The sequence below is a fragment of the Cryptomeria japonica genome, chromosome 1 (genome assembly GCF_030272615.1).
Source record: "Cryptomeria japonica chromosome 1, Sugi_1.0, whole genome shotgun sequence".
Taxonomy (NCBI): domain Eukaryota; kingdom Viridiplantae; phylum Streptophyta; class Pinopsida; order Cupressales; family Cupressaceae; genus Cryptomeria; species Cryptomeria japonica.
Genome location: NC_081405.1, coordinates 373,753,488 through 373,777,920, shown reverse-complemented (window position 1 = coordinate 373,777,920; position 24,433 = coordinate 373,753,488). Strand labels below are relative to the sequence as shown.

Sequence of the window (24,433 nt, the reverse complement as noted above, 5' to 3'; positions counted from 1 at the left end):
TTGGAAGAGGTTAACTCTTAACCAGTATTGGTGTTCCAACCAATTTCATTGATTGTGTGATGAGTTATCACCAATCGTGATGAGTTATCCCTAACCAACAGATTTGGCGGCAATTTGTGATGTGTTATGAAAGATTGTCCAGATACACTACACCTAGGAAATTGTGATGATTTTCTTGAGCTGACATGAAATCTAATGTCTATATAGTGACATTGTGATGAACTATTTTTATGATGTGAGATACAAGTGATAAGTTGATGTGATTTAGTGAAGGAGTTGCAGAGTATGTCGGTGATGCAGTATTGAGTGAGCAGAAGTTGATCTATACAAGCAAGATATGTTATTTCTAGATCACACCACCTATTGTTTTCTAATCACTACAACAGTCAAATCCCCTAACCGGGTAAGCTCTAACAAGATTCACTGTACAAATCCTCTAACCAGGTGATCCATTAGTTTGGGTTTTGAAATCTTCTACCGAGGTTGCTCCTAATAGGGTACTACCTTTAATAGGGTATAGCTCCTAATAGGGCTTTGGGATCTTTAACATGATTCACTCCTAGCAGAGCACTTTGTAGACCTTAACCAGTCAATTACCTATTACTGTAGATAGTTAACTTGTGAGTCCCATCTCACCATGGTTTTTCCCAGTTGGGTTTTCCACATATAAACACTTATGTTATGGTGGATGTTTTACTTGTTGTGGATGCTTTAATATCACTTTGGATTGCATGCATAGTTTAAGTAAATTGGTTAATTGCTTTTACCGATCTGTGTTTGAAGTGGTATTGTTTTTGTTGTCACTGATTCACCCTCCCCCCCCCCTCTCAGTGCTTTACAAGTCTATCAATTGGTATTAGAGCCTAACTTCCTTAAGGCTTAATCGCTTGGAAGGAAACCCTAAAGCCACCATGGGGGATATGAGTTATTTAGAGATGGCTAGAGTGCTTGATGCAACCAATGAAGATCTTGAAACCCCAAGGGTCAGATTTAAAAGCTTCATAAGTTAAAAGGAGAGAGCTGACTGAGCAACTATTGGAGATATCTGACAATAGTTCTTCAAATGAGGCTAACATTGATGCACTGGCAGAAGAAGTGGAAAACTAAATGGTGAAAAGCTAAATCTGAGGAGAGAACTTGAAGCCCTAACAATTTGCATGAGCCAAGAGCTTGAAGCAAGAAGGGTAGTTGAAGACCTAATCAAAGAGAGAGATCATGAGATTTTCAAGATCAAACAGGAGAATGCATCTTTGCATGAACATTGGCATGAGGAGAAAGAAGAGAAGGAGACTTTGTAGTTAGATCTTGAAATGGCAATATCTCTAAGAGAGACTTTGACAAAACACAATGAAGATCTTACCAAAGAGCTTACTGAGGATAATGGGAAACTTGAAAAGTTCAATAAGAGTTCTTCTATGCTGGATGAGAAGATCCAATCTCAGAGGATGAAAGGTGACACATCTGGACTATGTTTCAATACATTTGAGAAACGAGAATCTTTCGGTACCAAGAGAAACATGCACAAAGGTAAAACTACTCCTAAGGCTAACAAGCCTACGGGTAAGAAAGATTTCAATCCTGTTTTCTTTATCTGTCACAAACCTGGACATACTGCTAATGTGTGTAGAAGCAGACCTAATGAGAACACAAGCTATAATTCAAATGCTAGATATGTGTCTTGAAGATTTGAAGGTCATTGTTGCACATGCAATATGTATGGACATAGATCAGTTGAATGCAGATATGGAGCAAACAATCCAACACCTCACATGAATCCAAGACCTAATGGTGTCTGGAGAAGGACCTATGACAACCGGGGAAACATGAACTAACAGAAACTCTATGTCAACCGGTTCATTCCATATGAAATGGAAAAAGGTAACAAATATGATTTGCACCATTTGCAATAATTATGGACATGTGGCTATGAACTGCAAAAGGAAAACTAGAAGAGATAATGCAGAACCTTGGAGATCATTTGGGATGGCTTGCTATCATTGTCACAAACCAGGACACATGGCAGAGTTCTGTAGAACCAGGAAGAACAAACCAGTTAACCACTCTGGAGATTAGAAAAGTAAGCAAAAGGTAGATTTTGAAGAAATCATAGAGGAAATGAATAGAATCTGGAAAAAGAAGAGCGAGGACAAGCCTGCAGAAGAATCTAACCCTTCACCTAGTGTGGAGAATCCTGCACTGGTGAACTAAGTTTTTCAACAATCCTAAGGGGAGCATAGTGGTAAATCTACTTCCGGACCCCTTGAAGAGTGTATGGTAAGAGAGTTTTGTATTTTGAGTTGTTTTATGAGAATTATTGATATCATTGTCTATTGGTTTTCTAAAGGATTACCAACCGATTATATACCTATCGGTATAGGCAAGTTTTGTTAAGCGGTATATTAGGGTTTGGTACCCTATCGATTGCATAATTAATGCACTGGGTAATTTTATAAAAGAAAGTTTTACTAAGTTACATTTACCCTAATTATATTCAAAGAAGATTTTTTGACCACCTACAGAGCGAAAAAGAGAATTGTTGGCTGATTGTGAACAGATTTGTGTTGCGGATCGAAAATTGAATCGGATTCAAAGATAAGAAAAGGTGAAACGGGTGTGCATTCGAGAGATCAACTAGAAACCCTGCCAGCGCGAAGGGAATAAGGTATTCTTTTGTTAATCTCTCTCAAATCAAGATTATCTAGAATGGCATCATTGTCTACACAAGTAGAGAGATTTATGGTTACTGCTAAAGCTATGGAGTCTATGGAATCAGACAAAATAGAATCATGTAATGCATTGTCTCAAGTTCCTAATGGTGTTATGATCAAAGGTGATTTATCCAGTTATATAGACTGTAAAATTGAGGATTTAGGATCATTTTCAATCTATTCACAACTCAAATATTTGTGTGATAAAAGTGGGAAATCAAACCCGAGTACAATAGGGTTTATGAAAAAGGTTTTTATAATGCAGCATATTTTCTTGAAGATTTTGAAGAAGAGCATGTTAGGATTATCCTTAGTCGTGTGCATGGAGAGAATATGTATCTTGACAAGTCGCACACAATCACGAAGGAAGCATTTCATGCAGTGACTGGTTTTTGGCAAACCGGTGAAATTCCAAAGCTGAGGATAATTTCAAAAGATACTGTGATGGCACTGACTCACACCACCATTGATGGTCGTGCATTTTCTGTCAACAACATTGCAAATCAAGCAGTCAGATTTGCAACTATGGTCATTGGTTATAGGATATTTCATTCCAGCAGGATGAATAGTGTGCCATTTGTTGATGTGCATGCAACCTACAAGATGATTGCAGAGAATGCATATTATGACTTATGCGAGGCAATGAGGAGCCAATTGATGTTGAACCTAAAATCAATTCAGAAGGACAATAGTCAAAAGTTAAAGTATGGTCAACTGTTGATTAGTCTATTCTTCTATTTTTATAATTTCCTACTAGGAATTGGTGACACTCAATGGTTGAAGGACATACCGTTTACATCTCAAATCAAAAACAACATTAATGTTGTGAAGAACACATTTCTTTCTGCCATGAACAGATATTTTAATGAGTTCCAAAAGAAGATGGGCATGAGGTTAAGGCTACCTGAAGATGTGGTGAAACACTTTGCAAAAGACATATGTTCCACAGTTACCATTGAATTTTGCCTTATGAAGGCCGCTCAACCCAGGGAAGAAGAGATGGAATACATGAGTTATGAAGTCAACTATGACTTATTAATCGGTTATGCCAACAACCTTTTGGCATCTCCCAAGGATAAGAAGAATAAAAGACTCGGAACTTACTAGGAACGAGTTGCACCTGCCCAACCGAGTAGTGCCAAAGAGAAGAAGAAAGTTGAGCAAGTACCTTCAATGTCCACCAGTACAAGAGTGACAAGAAGTATTCAAGTCAAAAAGGAACCGACACCCAAAGTATATACAAAGAAGAAGACTACAACAAAGAAGAGAGGTAGACAACTCATTCTTCAAGCAGAATTTGAGGATACTGACATTGAAGAAGAACCTAAGAAGATGAAATTGACTGGTAAGAAAGCCAAACCAATACGAGACACTTCAAAGAAAAGTACTCCTATTGTTACATCATACAAACCTGACTGATTTTGAGAGGACATTAAAAACATTAGGGAGGAAACGGTTTGATAATGTGAAAGAGTATTTTGATTTATTTGATGATGGTCAGAAACAACAAATTGTTCAAGAGGTAATCAACCATCTGTGTCAATACAATCGGTTGCCTTAGAATATTGAAAAGGATATTTCCAATTCTTTGTATTCTATTCTTGCAAATAAATGGAAAATTGTTGTAGAACAGTGATAGGGAAATAGTGCAAGTGGAATGCTCAAGTGACTTGTATGTTCACTAAGTATAGGTCCTTACTAATTTCAAGGTATTGTTGCTATAATCAAAGTGCAAAAGGTTCATAGACAACCTGAAACTTCCTCTTGATCCACCTCCCTAAGACAAGACATATTGGTTGCTCAAGGGCTTCAACCCCATAATCACTCTGGCTTGGTAAACTAACTCCTTATTCAACCTCTTTGCATTCATTCCTCTATCCCTAACCTTCTCCTTTACTACACAAGGTCTCCTTTTATTGGTTTACACATTGATACCAAGTTTTTCTCCCAATGGTGTTTTTTGTCTTCTACGTTTTGAGATGTAGAAGTCTTCCTCAAGTGCTAAAACTAAGTTTTTGGAGTCTGCAACACAAAAAGTGTTAAATTCATGTGAGGGAAACTTTTTTCAACCAGCATTGATGACTTTTGTATTTTACATCCACCATTTGTGTACCCGATTTGATAAAAACTCAATTTTGAGGCCTAAAAAGGCTACAAGCAATTAGCCCTCCTTTTGGGGTTTTGTGCTCACCCTGCTCAAGCGATTGACTTCCAAACTGAAAGAATCACATATTTGGATACCCTTTTGGGATTTCTTTAATATTTACCAAGTTTAGGGGTCCCTAAGGCCTTCTCCATGACTGTCCCAAAAATGGGCATAAAAAGAGGGTTTTGGTAGGGCTTGTTGGCAAAAACCAAATTTCAAACTTGAGATCCTCCAAATGACTCAAGGAAACTTAGTTCTACCTTTCTATTGACTAACCAGGCCATAAACAAGAAGGTTTAAACCTCACAAGGTGAAGAACAAGATTTTCACAAAATGCACAGAAGGGAAATGCAACATTTGACAACTTTTCACTTTTTGCCTTCTACAAACACAACTTTGCAAGAATTCCAATTACAAATTGAAGCATATGAACATGGCCAACATTAGAGACAAGAAGGAATCCAATTTTCCCTGCACAAAAGGCATTAGGCAATTACAATTAACAAATAGTTCACTGTCAAGTTAAACATGACTGCATTTTGCTCTCTCACTACCTTTTTCACATTTGACCTGCACTTCACACTGTTAGAACCCCTTTTCAAGGTCTACTTTTGTGTTTTCTTAACAATAATCTACCTTTTTATGTTTAGTGTCCTTCATACCTGCAAATTTCAAAAGGGATATTACATTTACAATCCTTAAAACAGTGTAAGAATCAGTCCTAGATGACCGTGACAGCCTGCTGGGCGTTTATCATTTTGCCTAAAGAGATCATTGTTTGATCTTGGAATTTACAATACCCATGGGCAGGGTTTTTACCTCTCTTTTTTCTTTTTTTCAAACAAACAAAGTATTGACAAGGTTTTCACACACCAATAAATGGTGGAGAGCAAATAAAGGAAGGAAAAACTACTACCAAACAGTGACTCACTGTTTTGGTTTACAATTCACAAAACTGAAATATATAACCCTCCTTTTCCAGGCTTAGGAAGCCTCTTCTCTTGCATATATCACTTGGACATCAAACAGGTTTGTCCACCAAAAGAATGCAATTGCTATGGAAGAGCAAAGCATCAAACTCATACAAGACCCTAGCCAAATGGCACACTTGCCTAGGGCTCCATGGCCACAAAACTCCTTGCACTTGCATTTTTGAACTCAAAGAAAGTATGTACACATCTTACAAGTTGACCAACTAGTTCTTGGGAAGCCATGAGCATTTTAGGGCCTCAAGAAGCCAAGTTGGTCAAACATCCTTGCCAAATTCCTAGACAAGGAAGTGAAATTGTCAAAACCAAATATTTTTGCACAAAACTCAAAACTTGATAAAATTCAATGCCACAAAAGGGGAAAGCTTAAGGAAACATAGAAGAACTGGAAAATGCAAAAACAGTACGGATAAGTACAGTAGGTGTACGGACTGCTGCTCACTTGGAATCAAAACATAACAAAAAACAAGGAAGTTTTAGTGCAAATTCTCAAAATGCTTCATAATTTTGAAAGATCAACCCTTACAATGATTCAAACAGGAGAATATATACCACTCCAGGCTGGTTAGCCACCTGTATGGATAGGTACATGTCCAATAACACTAAAATTTGTCATTTTGATGCCTAAAATGACACTTTTTGATGCCTAGAAGGTATAAGGTTGATCTCAAAGCCTACAAAACACCTAAGAACACTTCTCACACCTACAAACCAAACAAAAAACATGCCTAGACCTTTTAAAAACAAAAAAACATTAAAAACTCACTTTTTACAACATTTTGCTAGGCAACTCCAAAATTGGCAATTTTGAGCAAAAGATGAAAACAGGAAATCAAAACCACACAATGAGGTCAAAAATCATCCAAACAACTTAAAGAAACACAAAAATAACTTAATCAACCTTTCCCACTCAAAGCTAATAAAAATCAAACTTATTCTCAAACCTGAGTTGAAAATGAGGCCTAGGTGCTCCTGCACCATACTCCCCCGGTGACAAAGAAGTCATGTGACTCCTCTAGGCAGAATAGAGAGAGGAATACGAACCTTGGTGAAGTCACTTTCAGGTATCTAAGTGGCTTTAGAAGCTGGTTGATCTTTCCACTTGACCAAATGTTCAAAGTAGTCATGCTTTCTAGTCTTCTTGATGATTCTGGAATCGAGTCCCTGTTCAAGAATGGGAGAAGAAGAAGAGGGGAGAGGTAGATCAGAAAGGGAATTTGACATGTCTGAAACTCTTTGATTCTCTACTGGAGGCTGCCCTTTGAAAGGTACCAAATCTGCAACATTAAAGATAGGAGATAAAGAAACATCAGTAGGTAAATCAACTTTATAAGCATTTGGACCATACTTAGCCAAAATCCTGCAAGGTCCAATTCTTCTCATTTGTAACTTGGTAGGAACTCCCTTTTGTAATCTAGACTTGTTGAGATGTACCATCACAAAATCACCAACTGTGAATTGGACATCCCTCTTTGAAGTATCCACCCTTGCCTTGACTCTTGATGTGGTATCCTGCAAAGACTGCTTAACTTGTGCATGTATCTCTTTCAGAGATTGAGCCATATCTTCTGTTGTCCCACTAACATGTTGCAAGTTAGTCACATCATGTAACTCAAAAACACCTCTTGGATGCATACCATAAACAACCTGAAATGGACTCTTACTAGTGGATCTATTTACACTGTCATTGTAGGCAAACTCTGCCTGTGGGATGAGCTGATCCCAGCTTTGTCCATACTCCTTGGTGAGACATCTGAGGAGATTACCCAATGTTCTATTCACCACCTCTATTTGGCCATCTATTTGTGGATGGTAAGCTGAGCCAAAAGATAAGTTAGTACCCAATTTCTTCCACAAAGTCTTCCAGAAATGACCCAAAAACTTAACATCTCTATCTGATACAATGCTTGATGGCAAACCATGTATTCTGACAACTTCTTTAAAGAAAAGGAAAGCAATATGACTAGCATCATTAGTAGTTTTGCAAGGTATAAAGTGAGCCATTTTACTAAATCTGTCAACAACCACAAAGATACTGTCATGCCCTATTTTTGTCCTTGGTAAACCTACAACAAAATCCATACTGATGCACTCCCATGGCCTAGAAGGAATGGGAAGTGGTTGATATAAACCAGCATTAGTGCTATGACCTTTGGCCTTCTAACATTCCATGCACTATTCAACATACCTCCGGACATCTCTCTGCATCTTAGGCCAGTAGTAAAAGCATTGAACCAACTCTAAGGTCTTGTTGAGACCAAAATGGCCACTCAAACACCCATTGTGTTTCTCTTGAATGAGATTTTCTCTCATGGAACCTTTAGGAACACATAGCTGTCCTCCCCTAAATAAAAAACCATTCTGCAATGTATAGTCAGCATACTCACTATGAAAATTATTCTCAAAAGCAAGACAAACTTTATAAGCAGCAGCAAAATCATCATCATTAGGATATAAATCTTGAAAGCAATCAATCCCAATACTCTTTACTTGGATCTCCTAAATAGTTAACAATCTCCTACTCAAAGCATCAGCTACTTTGTTACATTGGCCTTTCTTGTGCTTAAGAGTAAATCTATATGCTTGTAGGTAATCTACCCATTTCACATGTCTATGGTTGAGTTTATCCTGAGAATTCAAGAAACTGACTGCTTGGTTGTCTGTATACACAACAAATTCCTTAGGAAGCAAGTAATGCCTCCACCTCTTGAGTGCCTGCACCAATGCATATAACTCTAAATCATAAGATGAATAATTTTTCTTTGCATCATTCATTTTTTCACTAAAGAAAGCAACTGGTCTATTATCTTGACTCAAGACTGCACCTACTGCAAGATGACTGGCATCACATTCTATTGTAAAAAGTTTATCAAAACTAGGAAGGATTAGCACTAGTTGTGTAGCAACTCTAGTTTTGAGTAACTCAAACCCCTTATTGGCTGCTTCGGTCCATTGAAACTTGACTTTGTGACCACCTTTTATTGTATCTAACATGGGTGCACAAATTTCACTGAAACCTCTGATAAACTTTCTGTAAAACTGGGCTAGACCATGAAGACTCCTAACTTCACTGGCTGATTGTGGGGTTCGCCAACTTGTTATGGCTGCAACTTTAGATTGATCCATCTTAAGATCTCCACTGGACACAACAAAACCAAGATAGACTAGCTCTTGCTGCATAAAATCACATTTTTCAAGATTTATGGTTAACTGCTCATCAGATAATCTTTGCAAAACAATAGCTAAGTGTTTCAAATGCTCCTCTTTAGTCTTACTAAAAATGAGTATATCATCTAAGTAGACTACCACAAACTTATTGAGAAAATCCCGCAATACTTCATTCATTAACCTCATAAAGGTACTGGGAGCATTAGAGAGTCTAAAAGGCATAAACAACCATTCATAAAGACCCTCATTTGTTTTAAAAGCAGTTTTCCACTCATCACCCTCTTTTATTCTTATCTGATGGTAACCACTTTTTAAGTCTATTTTGGAGAAATACCTCGCACCCCCTAAACAATCCATCAGATCTTCTATCATGGGAATAGGGAATCTGTATCTTATTGTGATCTTGTCGATAGCTCTGGAGTCTGTACACAATCTCCATGTGCCCCCTTTCTTAGGTGCTAACACAGTGGGAAGTGCACAAGGACTTATACTCTTTCTTATTAATCCTTGATCCAATAACTCTTGAATCTGTCTAGCTACCTCTTTGTTCTGCTCAGGAGTCATCTTGTATGCTACTTTGTTTGGCAAAGAAGCTCCTGGTATAAAGTCAATTTGATGACTAATCGCTCTAGGAGGAGGTAATGTTGCTGGTTGTCCATCACTGATGATGCTCTTAAAGTTATCAAGAAGTTGTTGCACTTCTTGTGGGATCTCAACTTGTTTTTCTTTCTTATCCTCCTTAGGTTTCACTACAAGTGCATAGCCAATCCCATCTCCCTCTTTCATGGTTTGAAAGCACCCAACCTTCTCCAAATTTAGTTTGAAAGCACCCAAGATTTGATTCAACTTATCTTCAAGGATCTCCAATTTAACCATTGTTTCAAATACCTGTCTTATGACTTGTGAATATAAGTCATGCAGTTGATCAACCCAGGTGTCTAAGGCTTGAACCTTTTGGGCGGCTCTCTCGATACCTTGGATTGGTTCGCTGACCCTGGAAGAAATAGGTATTTGGCCTTCTCCACTTGAAGGTTGAGTAATAATTTGGATAGCTGCCATGAGTCTTTGATTCTCTACTTCCAATTGATCTTTCTTGGTCAACACTTCATCATACCGTTGTACCAATGTAGCCACTGTGTGTTGAGAATCATGCTTGACAACCTCATGAGTCTACTTACCCAGTTGAACTTTGGTGATCCGATAATCAGCTGCTTGCATTTCTTCAACTGGTTTATCTGATATTGGTTCAACAATCTTTGCCACTCTCATCCGGTTTTCATCAACGATCACCCTTGAAATTGTCTTTGCCCTCTTAACAGCTTTAGGTTTTGATTGTTTCAACTATTGGTAGTCAAAAGGATCAGGTGAGATCACCTGCTTCTTTCTCTTTGTAGTGAAGGAACTGAGCCATGGAGGTAAAGCCATTAACTCTGATTCTGGGATAGAGGGAGAAGCAGTTTCTGTTTGAATAACAGTGGTGACCTTGGGAGAAGTGTCTGTCTGGATAGCCACCATAGTCTGCTGAGTGACGACAGGATGTGATGAAGATGTCATGAACTCATCAAAATAGGTCATAGAAGTATCAATATCAGACACAGGTACATATGAAGGATCTTCCGAAAAGATATTCAACAAATTTTCCTGAGGATGGCCTTGAGATGGTTCTGCTGCTGAAAGTGGGAGGACGTTCTGCGGAGATTCTGAAACTGAAGGGGCAGATTGAGAGCTCACATCTATCACAAGAGGAAACATGGGTACCTTAATAGGAAGTGAAGAAAGAGAATTATGTGGAGACTCTGTAGAAAGTGACTGAGGAGCATTATCAGATTGAGTTTCTTCCTCTGAAGCTTCAGGATCAATCACATGAATTTCCAATTGTGGCTTCTCCTTGCCTTGAATTGTTATTTCCTGAGGAGGAAGCACCATTGCACGGCTGACTCGCAATTTAATCCTCGTACTAGAAGAGGATGCACCTTCTTTGTTGTCTAGTTGAATTTCAAACTTCTGCCCAAGAGGACCTGTAGAATCATCTTCTTTCCCCACCTTAATCTTAATGAGCTTGACACCATTATTCTTTAGCCAGATATTGGTATTGGCAAGAACTGACTGGAATCTATCCAAGATAGAAGTGCCTTCCTTGTGGGACCAGTGGATAGAAGGAAGCAGAGCCTCATCAACATTTTGATTGACAAACTCAGGATCAAGAATGTTACCATCATCAATCATACCTTGTGGCATGTTCACGAGGTTTAGACCCACAATCTGTTCTGCAGTGAGTCGGCAGTAATCCATCTTGTGAATCTCCTTTTCGGTACGAAGATCAGCCCAGATATCTTCTATCCGGTGTACATGGATGAAGGTCTTCTTGATCTTCTCCTTCATGCCTCGATAATCGAAATCAGCTCTAGGTTTGAATCTTTTCAGTCTGATTTCTTGCAACTCAGTCTCCATAGCCCTGGCCTTGATTGAAGTCATTAGAGAATATTGACCAATCTTCAATGGGTTGTTGGAAGAAAGACCCATGCCAACCTTGTGCTTAACTGATTGGTGTGTATGCACAGCCATGATCTGCCTTCCCAACTCCATGAGAATAATCTCATCTGTTGGGTACCGTGGGAGCATGTAAGGCTGCCCACCATAGCATCCAACTCTCATGTAGGTAAAAGTTGGAAATTGGAGAAACAAACAACCATATTCTTTCACCTTTTCCCATGCTTCATCTGAGACTCTTTTGTTTTTCAGGTTCTTGTCAAATTGACACAAATAATGACCAAAGAAAGCGTCCTGAACCCTTCTGAAATGAGACCTGCTTGATCTTAGAGGCAACTGATCATAGTATTCCCAAACCGGTACAAGCATGCGGTCACCCTTGGTGGAAAGGCCTGGGAAATGTCTAAGTGATGCAACAATATACACGAGATATGAATTCATGTAGAAGGTGAAGGTAGTAGGGACAACTGCAAGTTGCTCACACAAAGCATCATTGATGATTTCACCCCAATAGATGTGCTGAGACTGCCTTACTAACATAATAAATTGGTACATCCAAGGTTCAAAAACATTGGAATGCTCCAATCCCATCATACGGCTAAGAAGAGTAATAGTATCACCGATCTCATTCTTGAAATCAGACCGATATAACTTTGCCCATCTGGTAAGTGCAGTGTGAGGTTCATGAATCCATTTGTTGATATGACGCTTACAGTCTTTCTCCCTTTTGGCAAAGTATTCAGCTGCACTTTGCTTGGAGATCTCTATATAAATGGTTTCGGAAGGTATTTTGAAAACCCTCTCTATAGCTTCTGCATCCAGGCGAATGATCACTTCCCCGTCATCATTTCTAATGACTCGTGTCTCTTTGTCAAAATGATGAGCACATGCTAGAATAAATTCTGGTTCTAGGGCAGCAACTGGAAAGGATGCGGCATGATGGATATGGTTGTTCAACAACCGTTGCATATCACCCTCCTTCGGATCTTCAATCCTTTGTATGAATTCGGACATGTCAACATGCCCTATCTCAGTATCCTTGATATGATCAAGGGAGGAGGAGATCTGTGACTGCGGAACTTCATTTTGGTATTTATCATACCTGTATTACATCTTTTTTGGAGTGGGAGATGATGATACATCTATCATCTGGAAACAATTGGGAATGCTACAATGTAAATCCAAGAGTATCAAGGCAATATCAAAGTCAGTATCTTTAGACATTTTCACTCCTCCAAATGAGAAAGTTCAACTTTCGTATTTTGGTTTTGTGAGAGGAGATATAAGAGGTGGAAAAATAAGCTTTGGACTTATTTCGGGTTTTGAAACATGTTTTGCAAGTACACAAGAGGGAAGTATAAACGTGCAATCGGGTTTTAAATTCCGAATGCAATTATACTTGCAAAACATGAAGCATGAATAAATGGAAGGAGAATGAATTTTCAGTTTGGAAGTTGGGAAGAACACATTTGCAATTGGTTTTCTATATCCAAATGCAAACTTATTTACAAACTGAAAATCGAAGGAATGAATGGAAAAAAGGTATTTAGGCATGCGGGAAATGACGAAGATGATAAGTACGGATGAGGGAATTGGAAGCGGATAGGTAAAAATGAATTTCGGGAAGATCACTTGGAACTTTGTCATGCCAAAATGGGAAGGACTTTCAACTTGCAATCCGGATTTCGAAACCCGAAATTGGGAAGAACTTGATTTTTTCGTCATTGAAACTTGATTTTTGGACTAAAGAAGGTTAAGTCTTTGTCCAACAAAGGGAAGAACACATTTTGAGGTAGAACTTTTCACACTTGCAAATTTCTTTGCAAATTGGGAAGATTGCAAATTGGGAAGAACATATATTTTCCTCTTACTTGCAATCGGGTTTCTAAAACCCGAATGCAAGTAAAGAAGGAGAATTTTCAATGGGGAAGAACAACTTTTACTTTACAAATTTCTTTGTAAAATGGGGAATTTCCTCTCATAAACCCAATATGAACATGAACAAAACCAAAACTTAAACAAGAAAATGCAAGGAAAGAAACAAGAAAGAAATACAAAAATAAAAATTACCTTGAAAAGATGAGGAGAGATCCAAGCTTGTAGAGTCAACTAAACATGGAAGATGAAACCCTTTAAATAGAATTTAAACAAAGGAAGAAACTTAGCCATGCATGGTGACCAAAGAAAAATCGATTTGCTATAAAAATGCCATGAAAAATGCCAAGTAGTTCGAAAATGATTTGATTCATCATTAAATATAAGAGAAAGCAAAAATGATTTAGAATTGAAAGCATACCTTGAATGAGAAAGGTGCGAAACTTGCAAAAAACGTGATTGGTTTTTAGGGCGTTTTTGCAAATCGATTCCCTAAAATGCGCACAAAACGGTTTGAATGAAGCTTGAAATTCAATGCATTTATGATTAAATCAAAAACACCTTAGGAAAGGGTAGATTCGAACCTCCAAACCATGGCAAATGGCACAAATGCATGATTTAGAAAAAAAAACGTTGAAGAAGACAAATGGCAAAAATTAGTTTGATAGATGCGTAGAACAAGGGTTTGAATCCTTCAAAGTTGCAGCAAATCCGCATTTGGAAGGAATCCCTATCCTTCCTCCAAAAAATTCGAACCCAAATCAATTTGCAAAGGCATGGGAGAAATTTCGGGTTTTAGAAATGAAACAACAAGTTTTCAAAATGTTCATATTTTTGCCTCTAAGGCAAATTTCGGGTTTTAGAAAAGGAAATACAAGTTAAATTACTTGTAATAGGGAAATAGAATTCCCTTTACAAGTGATTTTACTTAAAACATGTAAAGGGATTTTAAAATCCCATTTACAAGTTCTATTTAAAAATAAAAATAACTTTTAAGTCATAAAAACATGTAAAGGGGTTTTAAAATTCCATTTACAAGTTTTACAAAACACTTAAGAGTCATTCTACTAGTAAAGGGGGTTTTAAAACCCTTTTTACCAGTTTCCAAAAACTTGTAATTGGAGAAAAATTCCCCTACAAGACCAAAAGCTTCAAGGGGGTTTTGAAAAACAAATTACCAGTTACTGGTAATTATTGAAAAATTCCCCTACATTGAAGCAAAAATATAGCAAACGGACTCGAAACGCGACGAAATTCGAAACGTAGCTTGGGGATGGATCAACGATCGATCGAGTCCAAGGATGGGATGAATTTCTGCCTCGGGAAGCGTGCCATAGAGTAGATTTTTTCATTTTTTAATAAAAATTTCCATGTGATAGTCCAATTTTTGAAATAAAAAATTGATTACAACAGAGCCTTCCCTTATAAATAGGAGAGATTATACTTTACCTTCTGACAGATATTGTTTCACACATTGTGGTGAAAATCCACACTTTGTAAGCTCCCTCGAGTTTACAAAATTTTCACCCAACAAATATCATCTAATATCATTATGATGTGTAAGAGAATCTTATGACATTATAAGATATGAACAAAATGCTTATGCCAAATTCGATGACCCATAAAATTTTTGTTCAACATAAAAACCAACCTAAAAAATCTAAAATCATAAAATAAATATTTATAATAATATTATTAACTAAATAATACACAAAATATCCGTACATATAAAGTAACGTCTAAATATATTATTAAATGCTAAAGCATTCAATAACATTATAGATAGACATATTTGACACCTCTACCAATGGAAAGCGATAGCATGAGACTTGCGATAGATTTTGGGTCGTGCGGAGGAAAGGAAAGGATTGTGGATGAGGAAAATGAAAAGGAGGACATGTCACGTGAAGGAGGACATGTCACGTGGTGAGGGTCCATCACAATATGGCATATAGCCTTCCATAGGCCGTAGATATGCAAGATCTCACGCTATTTCTCTCCATACTTAAATAAGAGATAAAAAGTGCGTACTGATCTATTGGAGGAAAACGATTGAATCAATTAAGAGCGTGAACAGTTGCACAGGCTGTTTGCAAGTGCCACTCACCTTGATCACCCATGTGCCATCTCTGCTGTGGAGCTCACAGCGGCACAATTCCCTACCATTTTCTTCACCCCTTCACCTTCATATGCACTTGCATCCAATTCTATCACAAGCGCAAATTTCTGCAATATTTCAATGTTTTTTGCTTTGTTTTCAGTGTTTCTAGCACTTGAATGCCAGCTTTGAGTGACTGAGGACAAAACCAGAAACAACTTAGCTTCAAGGTGAGCTTAATTTTAGAATCGTTTGCTTTGTTTATTGAAAACCCGTTCTTTATATCTTAGCTTACGTGAAATTTTGTTTAAATTAGTTTCATGGTGATGGTTGAACTTAAGTTTAGCATACAAGGAGGTCTGTTTTCTGTAAGGATGGAAAATTTAGCATGCTGGTATAGAAATGGTAGTTAGCTTATATTTCTGTAATTTAGACGGACTTTATGCTCAATTAGTCGAAATTGAGCTCAGGTACGTTTTCAGTATCAGTTTGTTTGCCTAGTCCAGATATGCTATATATTTTGGTTTTTTCCGGCTTTTCCTTCATGACATTTAACGCAAATAGAGTTTAAAGAGCGCGCGTTTCAGACAATTTATACTGGCAAACGGGTTTTATTGTTGACAAATTGTAAAGTTAACTGGAAATAGTGATTTATTAGTACAAAATAAGCATTGATTACGAGACAAATTAGTATTGCTGCGCAGGATTATACGGTAGTGTTGCTTCTTTAGCCTATGATGCATAAGGATTTAATTTATGTCCATTTCGCATAAATCAAGCTCCCAGATCTTTTTGATCTTCGTTTCCTACGGCATTCATTCTATGCTATATTTCAACACTTGACAAACATTTAAGGCTCAATTTAGAGCCTTCTTCTTTGCCATTTATGGCGATGACAAACCTATGATTTTGGAAAATTGGAAATTATAATATGTCAACACGTAATCATGCGTTACAAGTGAATTAAGCATTGCTTCGCCGGATTTTGCAGGATTCAGAACCTCCCAGTATAGGATGAAATAATGACATAAGGGAATTTTCCTTCAAAACCGGATCTTATGGCCGAATTACTTGAGTTGAATGATGTCTTATAGTAAATCTTCAAGCAATCGATAGATCGACATTGCTTGTTTCATTCATATTTATTCCATTTCAAAATAATAACTTCATTTTTACACGACCATCATTTAAGATATAATAATAATACTGCTCCAGCGAGATCTTTTCTCGTGTTCTGTACTGTCAGATTGCTTCCCTTCGCATTCCTCGCTTCTTGCCATTTTTACAGTTATGAGTCATAACCATGCCTTGGTTTGAACTATGAACTTGCTTTATAGTTTGAATATGTAATCAATTTAAGTGTTTTTGGGTGCTTTATATAAGATAATATTTCAAGTACCTTTTGTTAACTGAATCCTCAAAACTGAATCCACCGACCATCCTCAATATTGTTAACCCACCAGATGACTCTGTCGGTGCCCATAGCTGACTTATTAAAAATAGTAAGTATCCAGAAATCCACTCAAAACTGCTCAGAATCAGATGCAACTGAAAATGACTAGGCCAAATATCATCAAAGTCCCTGAAATATCAGTGTTAGCCTACGGGACCATAGCAAAATAGGCTAATGACAACACTGCTCCCAATAGGTTAGAAAGGGGACATTACACACATGTTTCTATCTAAAATTATATATGTATTCCAATAAAACTATTGAAGATAACAAAAACACAGTTTATTCCAACTAATACAATCCACATTTCCAGCAATCAAGCAGAACTTGTTGACTCTCCCTCCGATAGAAAAGAGTGAGCACAAAACTCCTACTAAATTGCAAATGAGAAAATTGTTATAGAGCTTTAAATTTTTTAATTTTCAGATGTAATTTCTGGACTGTTTGTAATAGTAAAGTCTACTGCTACCCATCTAAGCAAATGTGTTATCATGTTAATTATATTCTTGATATATCTCCTTAGGTCCTTCATAGTATACTCTGTCCTACTCATTGAGAAGCTGACTGTTAGGACTGGTTGAAGTAGGGACAGTCTGATGACTAAAGCCATAGTCTGAAGGGGCAGTTCCTAATTCATGAAACTGTGATATGAAAGGACAGTTAAAGATCCAGCTTAATGAAGTACTGACAATAAAGGAAAATAATAACATAATGTTGCAGAGGCATGCAATAACTCATAAGAATTTGCCCCTAACTTTATCTGCATTTAAAAGGGAAAAAAGGCACATTTGGAGTCTCAATTTGTTAATATTGAAGAATGTAATGACAAATCTCCTATTTATTTTATTTTATAGTTCTTCTGAGGAAGCCAATCAATATGTGAAGGTTATGAAAATGTCTACATATGGAATTCCTGATCAGTCAGTAGTCATCAGTAAATGGATAAAATAACTATAAGTTCTATTTTAAAATTGAATACTATTCAAAATCAACTATATGTAAGAATGTGAAAAATTAAAAATGGCATCAAATCTTGTGTTTTGGGATTCCTGCTAAATGTGTGAGACATAGAAGACGGTATGCAATTCACTTGTATCATATTTTGTGGTTAAGATGTACTTAAGCTTTTCTCTGCTACTGGAACATTACTGTATTAGCACTAAGTTGGTATTCACAAATTTGTTCTACTCTTTATTGCTATATTTACATTCACCACTATATTCAGATAAATCACCGGTCAAGGAATTACCCTCAATAAAGAAATTGCTTGGTTGCACAGTACTCTGTAGCATGTAGAATCAATGACTGTATCATGTTAGATTCTTTCCGTTTGTTATAAACAGTTAATTGTTTTAATTCATTTCTAGATATACAACTGTCAATTTTCATGTTATATATTGCCATTTTGGAGTGCTTTCCTTGTGTCGATTGCATGTAGTTAGTTTCTCATGTTTTCTTGTTTCTGTACTTGTTTTTCTGTTTCCAATTTTAAAGAAGTTTGTGGACTTTTGCACAGGATACAGCATACAGCCTTGTTAAAACAAGTTATTTAACTGACAATTACATGCATTTTAATTGTTGGCTCCTACCTGCCATAGAAAAACATGTTTGAAATGCTAACTGTTTCTGTATTCTTGAAATATGCTTTCAGCTTGGCCGAAACCACTTATTTATAGAAAATCTTATTACATTTTTTCAATGGATCCATCTAAGCCTGTGAACACAAATAAGGATTCTCCCAGTAGGAAGGCACCAGATGATTTACCTCCTATCATAAGTTCAGTTTCTCGAGATCCTAGGGGCTCTCTTGAAGTTTTCAATCCTGCAGGATTTTCTGCCCCAGCTTCTGCATCTCTGACGGCAACAAATTTATCTAGATGGGCACCATACAATGTTCTGCGAAATAGTGATTCTTCACCCTACAAGACACGGGCAGATAGAGAAGATGGAAATCATGGTAGTAAAGATGGATTGGAATCACAATCTGGAAGGAAAGCTGAGTCAGTTCATACATGGATGGCCTTTACAGAGACTGATCATTTGAAAGCTGTTGTAAATGATTTAGGAAAAGGAACTTCCAAGGCTCCAAGGGACATACCTTCAGAGTTAGGGAAACAGTCACTGGTGATACAGGAGAGACATTTGGATTCACAAAAGGAGCCAGGAATTAAACAGGCAGATAGTGGTACGTGGCCTTTACAGAGAGAAATAAGAGACACAGAAGATAAGCTAGACACATATGTGGTGCCATCTGTAAATAAAAAATTTATAAGCAAAAAAGATTGTGGGCCACACTTTTCTGAAGCTGGCATGGCAGAAAGGGTAGCTGAGTGGGGATTAATTCTTAAGACAGATGATAAAACAGGGAAACCCCAAGGTGTTGCAGTCAGAACATCTGGAGAAAGTATAAAATCTGGAACTTCTCGAAGAACATCTGGAAACTCTATGAGGACATCTGAAGAGTCTGATCATGGCAATGAAATGGGGGCTGCTCGCATCTCAAAGGAATTAAAGGATGCATTGTCAACATTTCAGCAAACATTTGTTGTCTCGGATGCAACCAAGCCAGATTATCCTATTCTGTATGCCAGTGCAGGTTTCTTCAAGATGACTGGATATGCTGCAAAAGAAGTAATAGGACGTAACTGGTATCACCTCTTTCCTTATCACTCTATACTATTCATTTACTGCTTGCAGTGTGGTAGCTACCTGTGGTGTTTGGGATGGTAACATTGATCATTTTCTGTTCTCTTTTATGTATGTGATGATCTCTATTACGGTTTTACTTTGCTTGGAAGAGAAAAGTGGCTAAAGAGAGATAGGCATGAAAAGATAAGACTGAATGAAGAATGGAAATACCAATGAAACTGTTAATATTATCAGCAGAAAACGGTTATTGCACTTTAGGAAGTCTTTAATTCCAGAGAGAATAAAACAGAAATACATTAGCAACTTTACTATAAGAACTAATAAATATATGTACAAAAAAGTAAAAATGAGTTGTATTTATGGAAGAGAATGGATTGAAATTTTGAATGAAGGAAAAATGGTGCATTCTCTAGGTCCTTGCTGAACTCTCTCTTCAACCTTAAGTTTTCTTTTAATTTTCCATATATGGTTATACTGATTGATCAGAGTATTTACATCAAGCTTTGAACTCCATAATCTTACATTGTCTTGAGCATGATTCCACCTAGGCTCAATACACAATGGCCTAACAAAACCAAATGATTTTCATGTACAAACATCATGGTACATAATATTTACAAATATCCCAGCACACACCCATGTTCACACTCACCCATGCATGAAAGCACAATGCACATAATGGATCAGACCACTAACAAAATTAGAAAACAAATCGAGTTTCCTAGTCTAGTTATTGACTACAACAAAAGTAGGTAGACATCTATAATGGCTTTTATTATAAGCTTTGCATTTCTAAGCATTAATTTTCGAGGCATCATCTTTTCTTTTTTTTGATAAAGACAAAGTATTTATATAGAAAACTTGTAGGTTACAAAATTCCACAAACAAGCATGATGTTTTTCAAGGCCTTATTATTTTATATATTTTTTATGATAATTGTTATCAGCTATGTACCCATCTAGGTACCCAAATGCATGCAGACACAGGTGCACACATGCATACCCACCTGAATGCACTTTAACTACAATAAAACACTAACTAAATTAGAAAGCATACTGATTTTTATAATTTAGTTAATTTCTGCAACAAAAGAAGACACATATAATGTATCTGATATAATCACATAAGATTTTTCATTTATAAGTGTTACTTTTGTAGGCCTCATTGTGTTCTATATTTTTAGGATGATTGTCAATAGCTTCACATCTACCCATGTACCAAGGCTGCAATCAAATCATATGTTCATTATCTTAATATTGTGGTCAAATCTTAGAGCTCTAATTTCTAGCTCCATGTACTCGATGGCGAATATTTATTATGACTTATTTGCTTTGAGGGTACATTGTTCTAGTCAAGTTTCATATGTATGGGATCATAGTCATTCACCTTGGCCATATTCCTTGACCTAACAATCATAGCTTCACATCGGAATTGTCAGTTAAATATTCCAAGAAAAATATTTAATTCATTTCTAGATTATGGAAGCTATGATTGTGTGACAACGCTATAGGACTGGTGCAATCTTGCAAGGGTTATGCAAAGGATTTTCATATCATGATGAACACCATCATAATGAACTATGTACATTCAATGATCAAAGTTAAGCATCCATATAAACAAAGGCTCAGATTAACTTTACACTACAAATAGAATTTATCTAAGTGCAAAAAGTATGAACCATTGAAATTCATCAAACATTGTCACATTCTCCATTAACATCAATGCACTTCTAACAATTTGAGAAATCGAAGGGGCACTATGCAACAAGCTGAAATAGACAAGAATCCATCATAACTTTAATGTAATCAAGTTTATTTCTCTAAGTCATATGCGACAATGTCTTCTCCTCCTCCTAGTCTACTTCTACTCTAAGGACCAAGAGCTCTCGATTTCTAATGAGCTAAGTATGAATTACAAATGAGAAGGCAGGGCATAATATAGAGCTCCTCCCACAAATGAACAGCCAAGATTGATTTGAAATTAAGGGTCAAGATTGCTAGATGGAACCCTAATTAGGGTTTTACTGACAATAGATTCTGTGGCACAGAAAAGTGGGGCCAAGTCGACCAATGAGAAAATTACATTTAGGGACACTTGTCCTTCTTTCAATTATAAACCAATAATTAAATATTATCAACCCCTTCTAGAAGCTCTCTTGGATAAGTTAGGTTCATTGAATACACGTACGTGATTGCCTAGTGAAGGTGACTACGTGCCACGTCAGTATGCTAAGTGCCATGTAGACTCGGTAACTCATCATGGGCAATATTCTCAAATTGCATCATTTTGTGATCAAGGTTCTAATTTTGATTAAAATTTTTGAAACTATCTCTCCTTGATCATCTTCTTCCTTCCATGTACTTGCTTGGGAATTCACCCTCTTGAAATGGATTGGACTCCCGTGTCGACGATTTTGTCATTCTTAAAATCTTTCACACTTAAACTTTCAGACTTTCGATTTTGGATTTCCGGAGGAAATTCTTCCTTCTACATTTGTACTTGAACTTTGATCTTTGAGGTCTTGAACCTTGAATGCCATGAATTGGATTGTCTTGAATTAAACTTCTTCACCTAGGATCTCCATGCTTTTGATGTCTTGATCTTGTCTTTGGATTGGATAGATGAATCCTTGATGTTTTATCATTTTCTGACTTGTCAAGAATGCCATGTATTATCAAAATATCTCCTTAGGAACTTCAATTTTATGTCTCCAGTCACCTCTCTTCCATGGGCGCATTCTAGACATGGGGAGGGGTTCTTGTCCTTTGACATTTATCCTTGGCAAAGGAGAAGATTTATGCTAGAGAGCACACTTGGGCATTGGAGGATGAAAAATGCTTGCACATGGTGGAATTGCGCTCATGAGTGCACCTGAGCATGGGAGAAGGAATTTCTCCACACTTAAATCAAATTTTGATCATTTCATGCCATTTGAGAGGTGGATGCATTTTGGAGGGGGATCAAGGATTTTCTCCATACTTAACCAAATTTTGCTCCTATCACTGAGTTCTTAAGTGCATTTGAGACTAGAAGAAGGAATTTCTCCATACTTAGCCAAATTTTGGGTTTTATGCCATTTGAGTGCATGGGCGCACTTTGACCCTGAAGGAGGAATTTTGGACTTGAGGAAGAATCCTTCTGCCCATTGAGGATTCTTTGTCGCATTTTGGGGGTGGAGGAGGATTGTTGAATTGAGGAAGAATCCTTCCCTCCTTGAGATTTGCACTCTAGGAGGCTTCCTTGAGCGCACTTTGAGGGTGGAGGAGGATTTTTCCAAGCCTTAACCAAAATTTTGTTGCCTTAGTCGAATTTTCATTATTTTTGCTTCAATCGTTCATTTCACCGATCTTGCATCTGATACTCCTGTTACTTCATTGTCGACATTCTTTGTAGCCCAGAAAAGAGACTTACTAAAAATAGTAAGTTTGTCCAAACTCAAACTTAGGCCAAACGGAGGTCCAGTGAAATTTACTAAAAATAGCCATTGCTAAAAATAGTGTGTCCAAACTCCAAATTGGTCAAAACTGAGACGTGCTGAAACTTACTAAAATAGTAAGTGCTAAAAATAGAAACTTCTACCAGATGCATCGAAAAAACACTACCACCAAGCCCCATGAAGGATTTTTCCTTGCCTTGGAAGAAATTCCTACTTCCTACCTTACACTGACTCTTAGAGTGCAAATAAGAGCTTGAGGAGGATTTTGTCCTTGGGGACAAAGTCCTATTGATGTACTGAATTTCTTCCTTGGGCACAATTTAGGGGTGGACGAGGAATTTATGGTGATGGTGCAAATCCTCCATGGTGGTGGATTCCTACTCTTGGGTGGAATTTAGGGGTGGAGGAGGAATTTATGGTGATGGCGCAAAACCTCCACAGTGACGGATTCCTACTCTTGGGTGCAAATTCATGGGTAAGGAGGAATTTTCCAATTTGCCTTTTCATTTTGATTTATCCTCAGCCAGTAGCAATTTCTGACTTGGAAATATTTTTCGTTGCAACACTGAATTCTTCCATGTCGACTCTCTTTGGATAGGCTTTGTCCAAGTTCCCCCTTTATCAATTTTCATCATTCCAAGTCACTATATCATCAAACATTGAATTCCTTGATCCCATCATTCTCATCCTTGGGTAGGAGTTTTTTCAGACACCACCAAATTTTGGCTATTTCTCTTTCATTTCTTCATATCTGTTCTTAGGCTTATCTTGACACTTAGACAAATATCCATCATTCCATTCCTCTACCTGCGCATTCTTTGTTCTATCATTGCAATCTCTTCCTTGGATGATGATATCATCCACTCAATGATGTCCTCTTCTTGGCATCTAAAGTCTTACTCCCTGCAATGTACTTGATAAAGACAAGGAAATGTTGTGAAGTACAAGTATCAATAAAGTTCATAGTTAGCAAAATGCAAAGTTTGAAGGATAAAGCAATAAGCACAATGTATTTCTCAATACATCAAAACCCTAATTTTTGGCTTGATGACAATATTGAGACTGCCAAGGCTCTATACTCTTTAAAATCCATTCCATACTTAGGCATATCATCACCTCCAAAGGCTATAATTTAGACCAACAAGACCTTATAACTCATTCCTTAGGGTCGGGAGATGACACTGACCACAAAAGACTTGGTTTATTCGGCAAAAAGAAGTGGTCCCATTTGCAATGGGGCGATATGTGAAAATGTCTAGGGAAGAGAAGGAAAGTGGAGGCATACTTGCTATACTCTCTATTTTTAAAAGAAATCATTCATTCAATGTTCGAGGCATCTTGAAAGGGCACCAAATTGTTGCTCACACAAAAGCTACTCATAATTTCATTGATGAAGACATTGTGGCACAATTGGACTCAAG

The 24,433-nt window shown here is 37.2% G+C and overlaps 1 protein-coding gene across 1 annotated transcript in view; it reads left to right on the top strand.

The window, feature by feature from the left end:
• Positions 1–15,819: 15,819 nt before the first annotated feature.
• The window catches only part of LOC131069093 (phototropin-1), a 200,255-nt gene continuing 191,641 nt past the window's right edge, over positions 15,820–24,433 (top strand). Inside the window, exons 1-2 of the mRNA XM_059210054.1 lie at positions 15,820–15,944; positions 18,579–19,575. Of these exons, the coding sequence (XP_059066037.1) occupies positions 18,626–19,575 (950 nt within the window). The 5' untranslated portion in view covers positions 15,820–15,944; positions 18,579–18,625. The remainder of the gene's footprint in view (positions 15,945–18,578; positions 19,576–24,433) is intronic.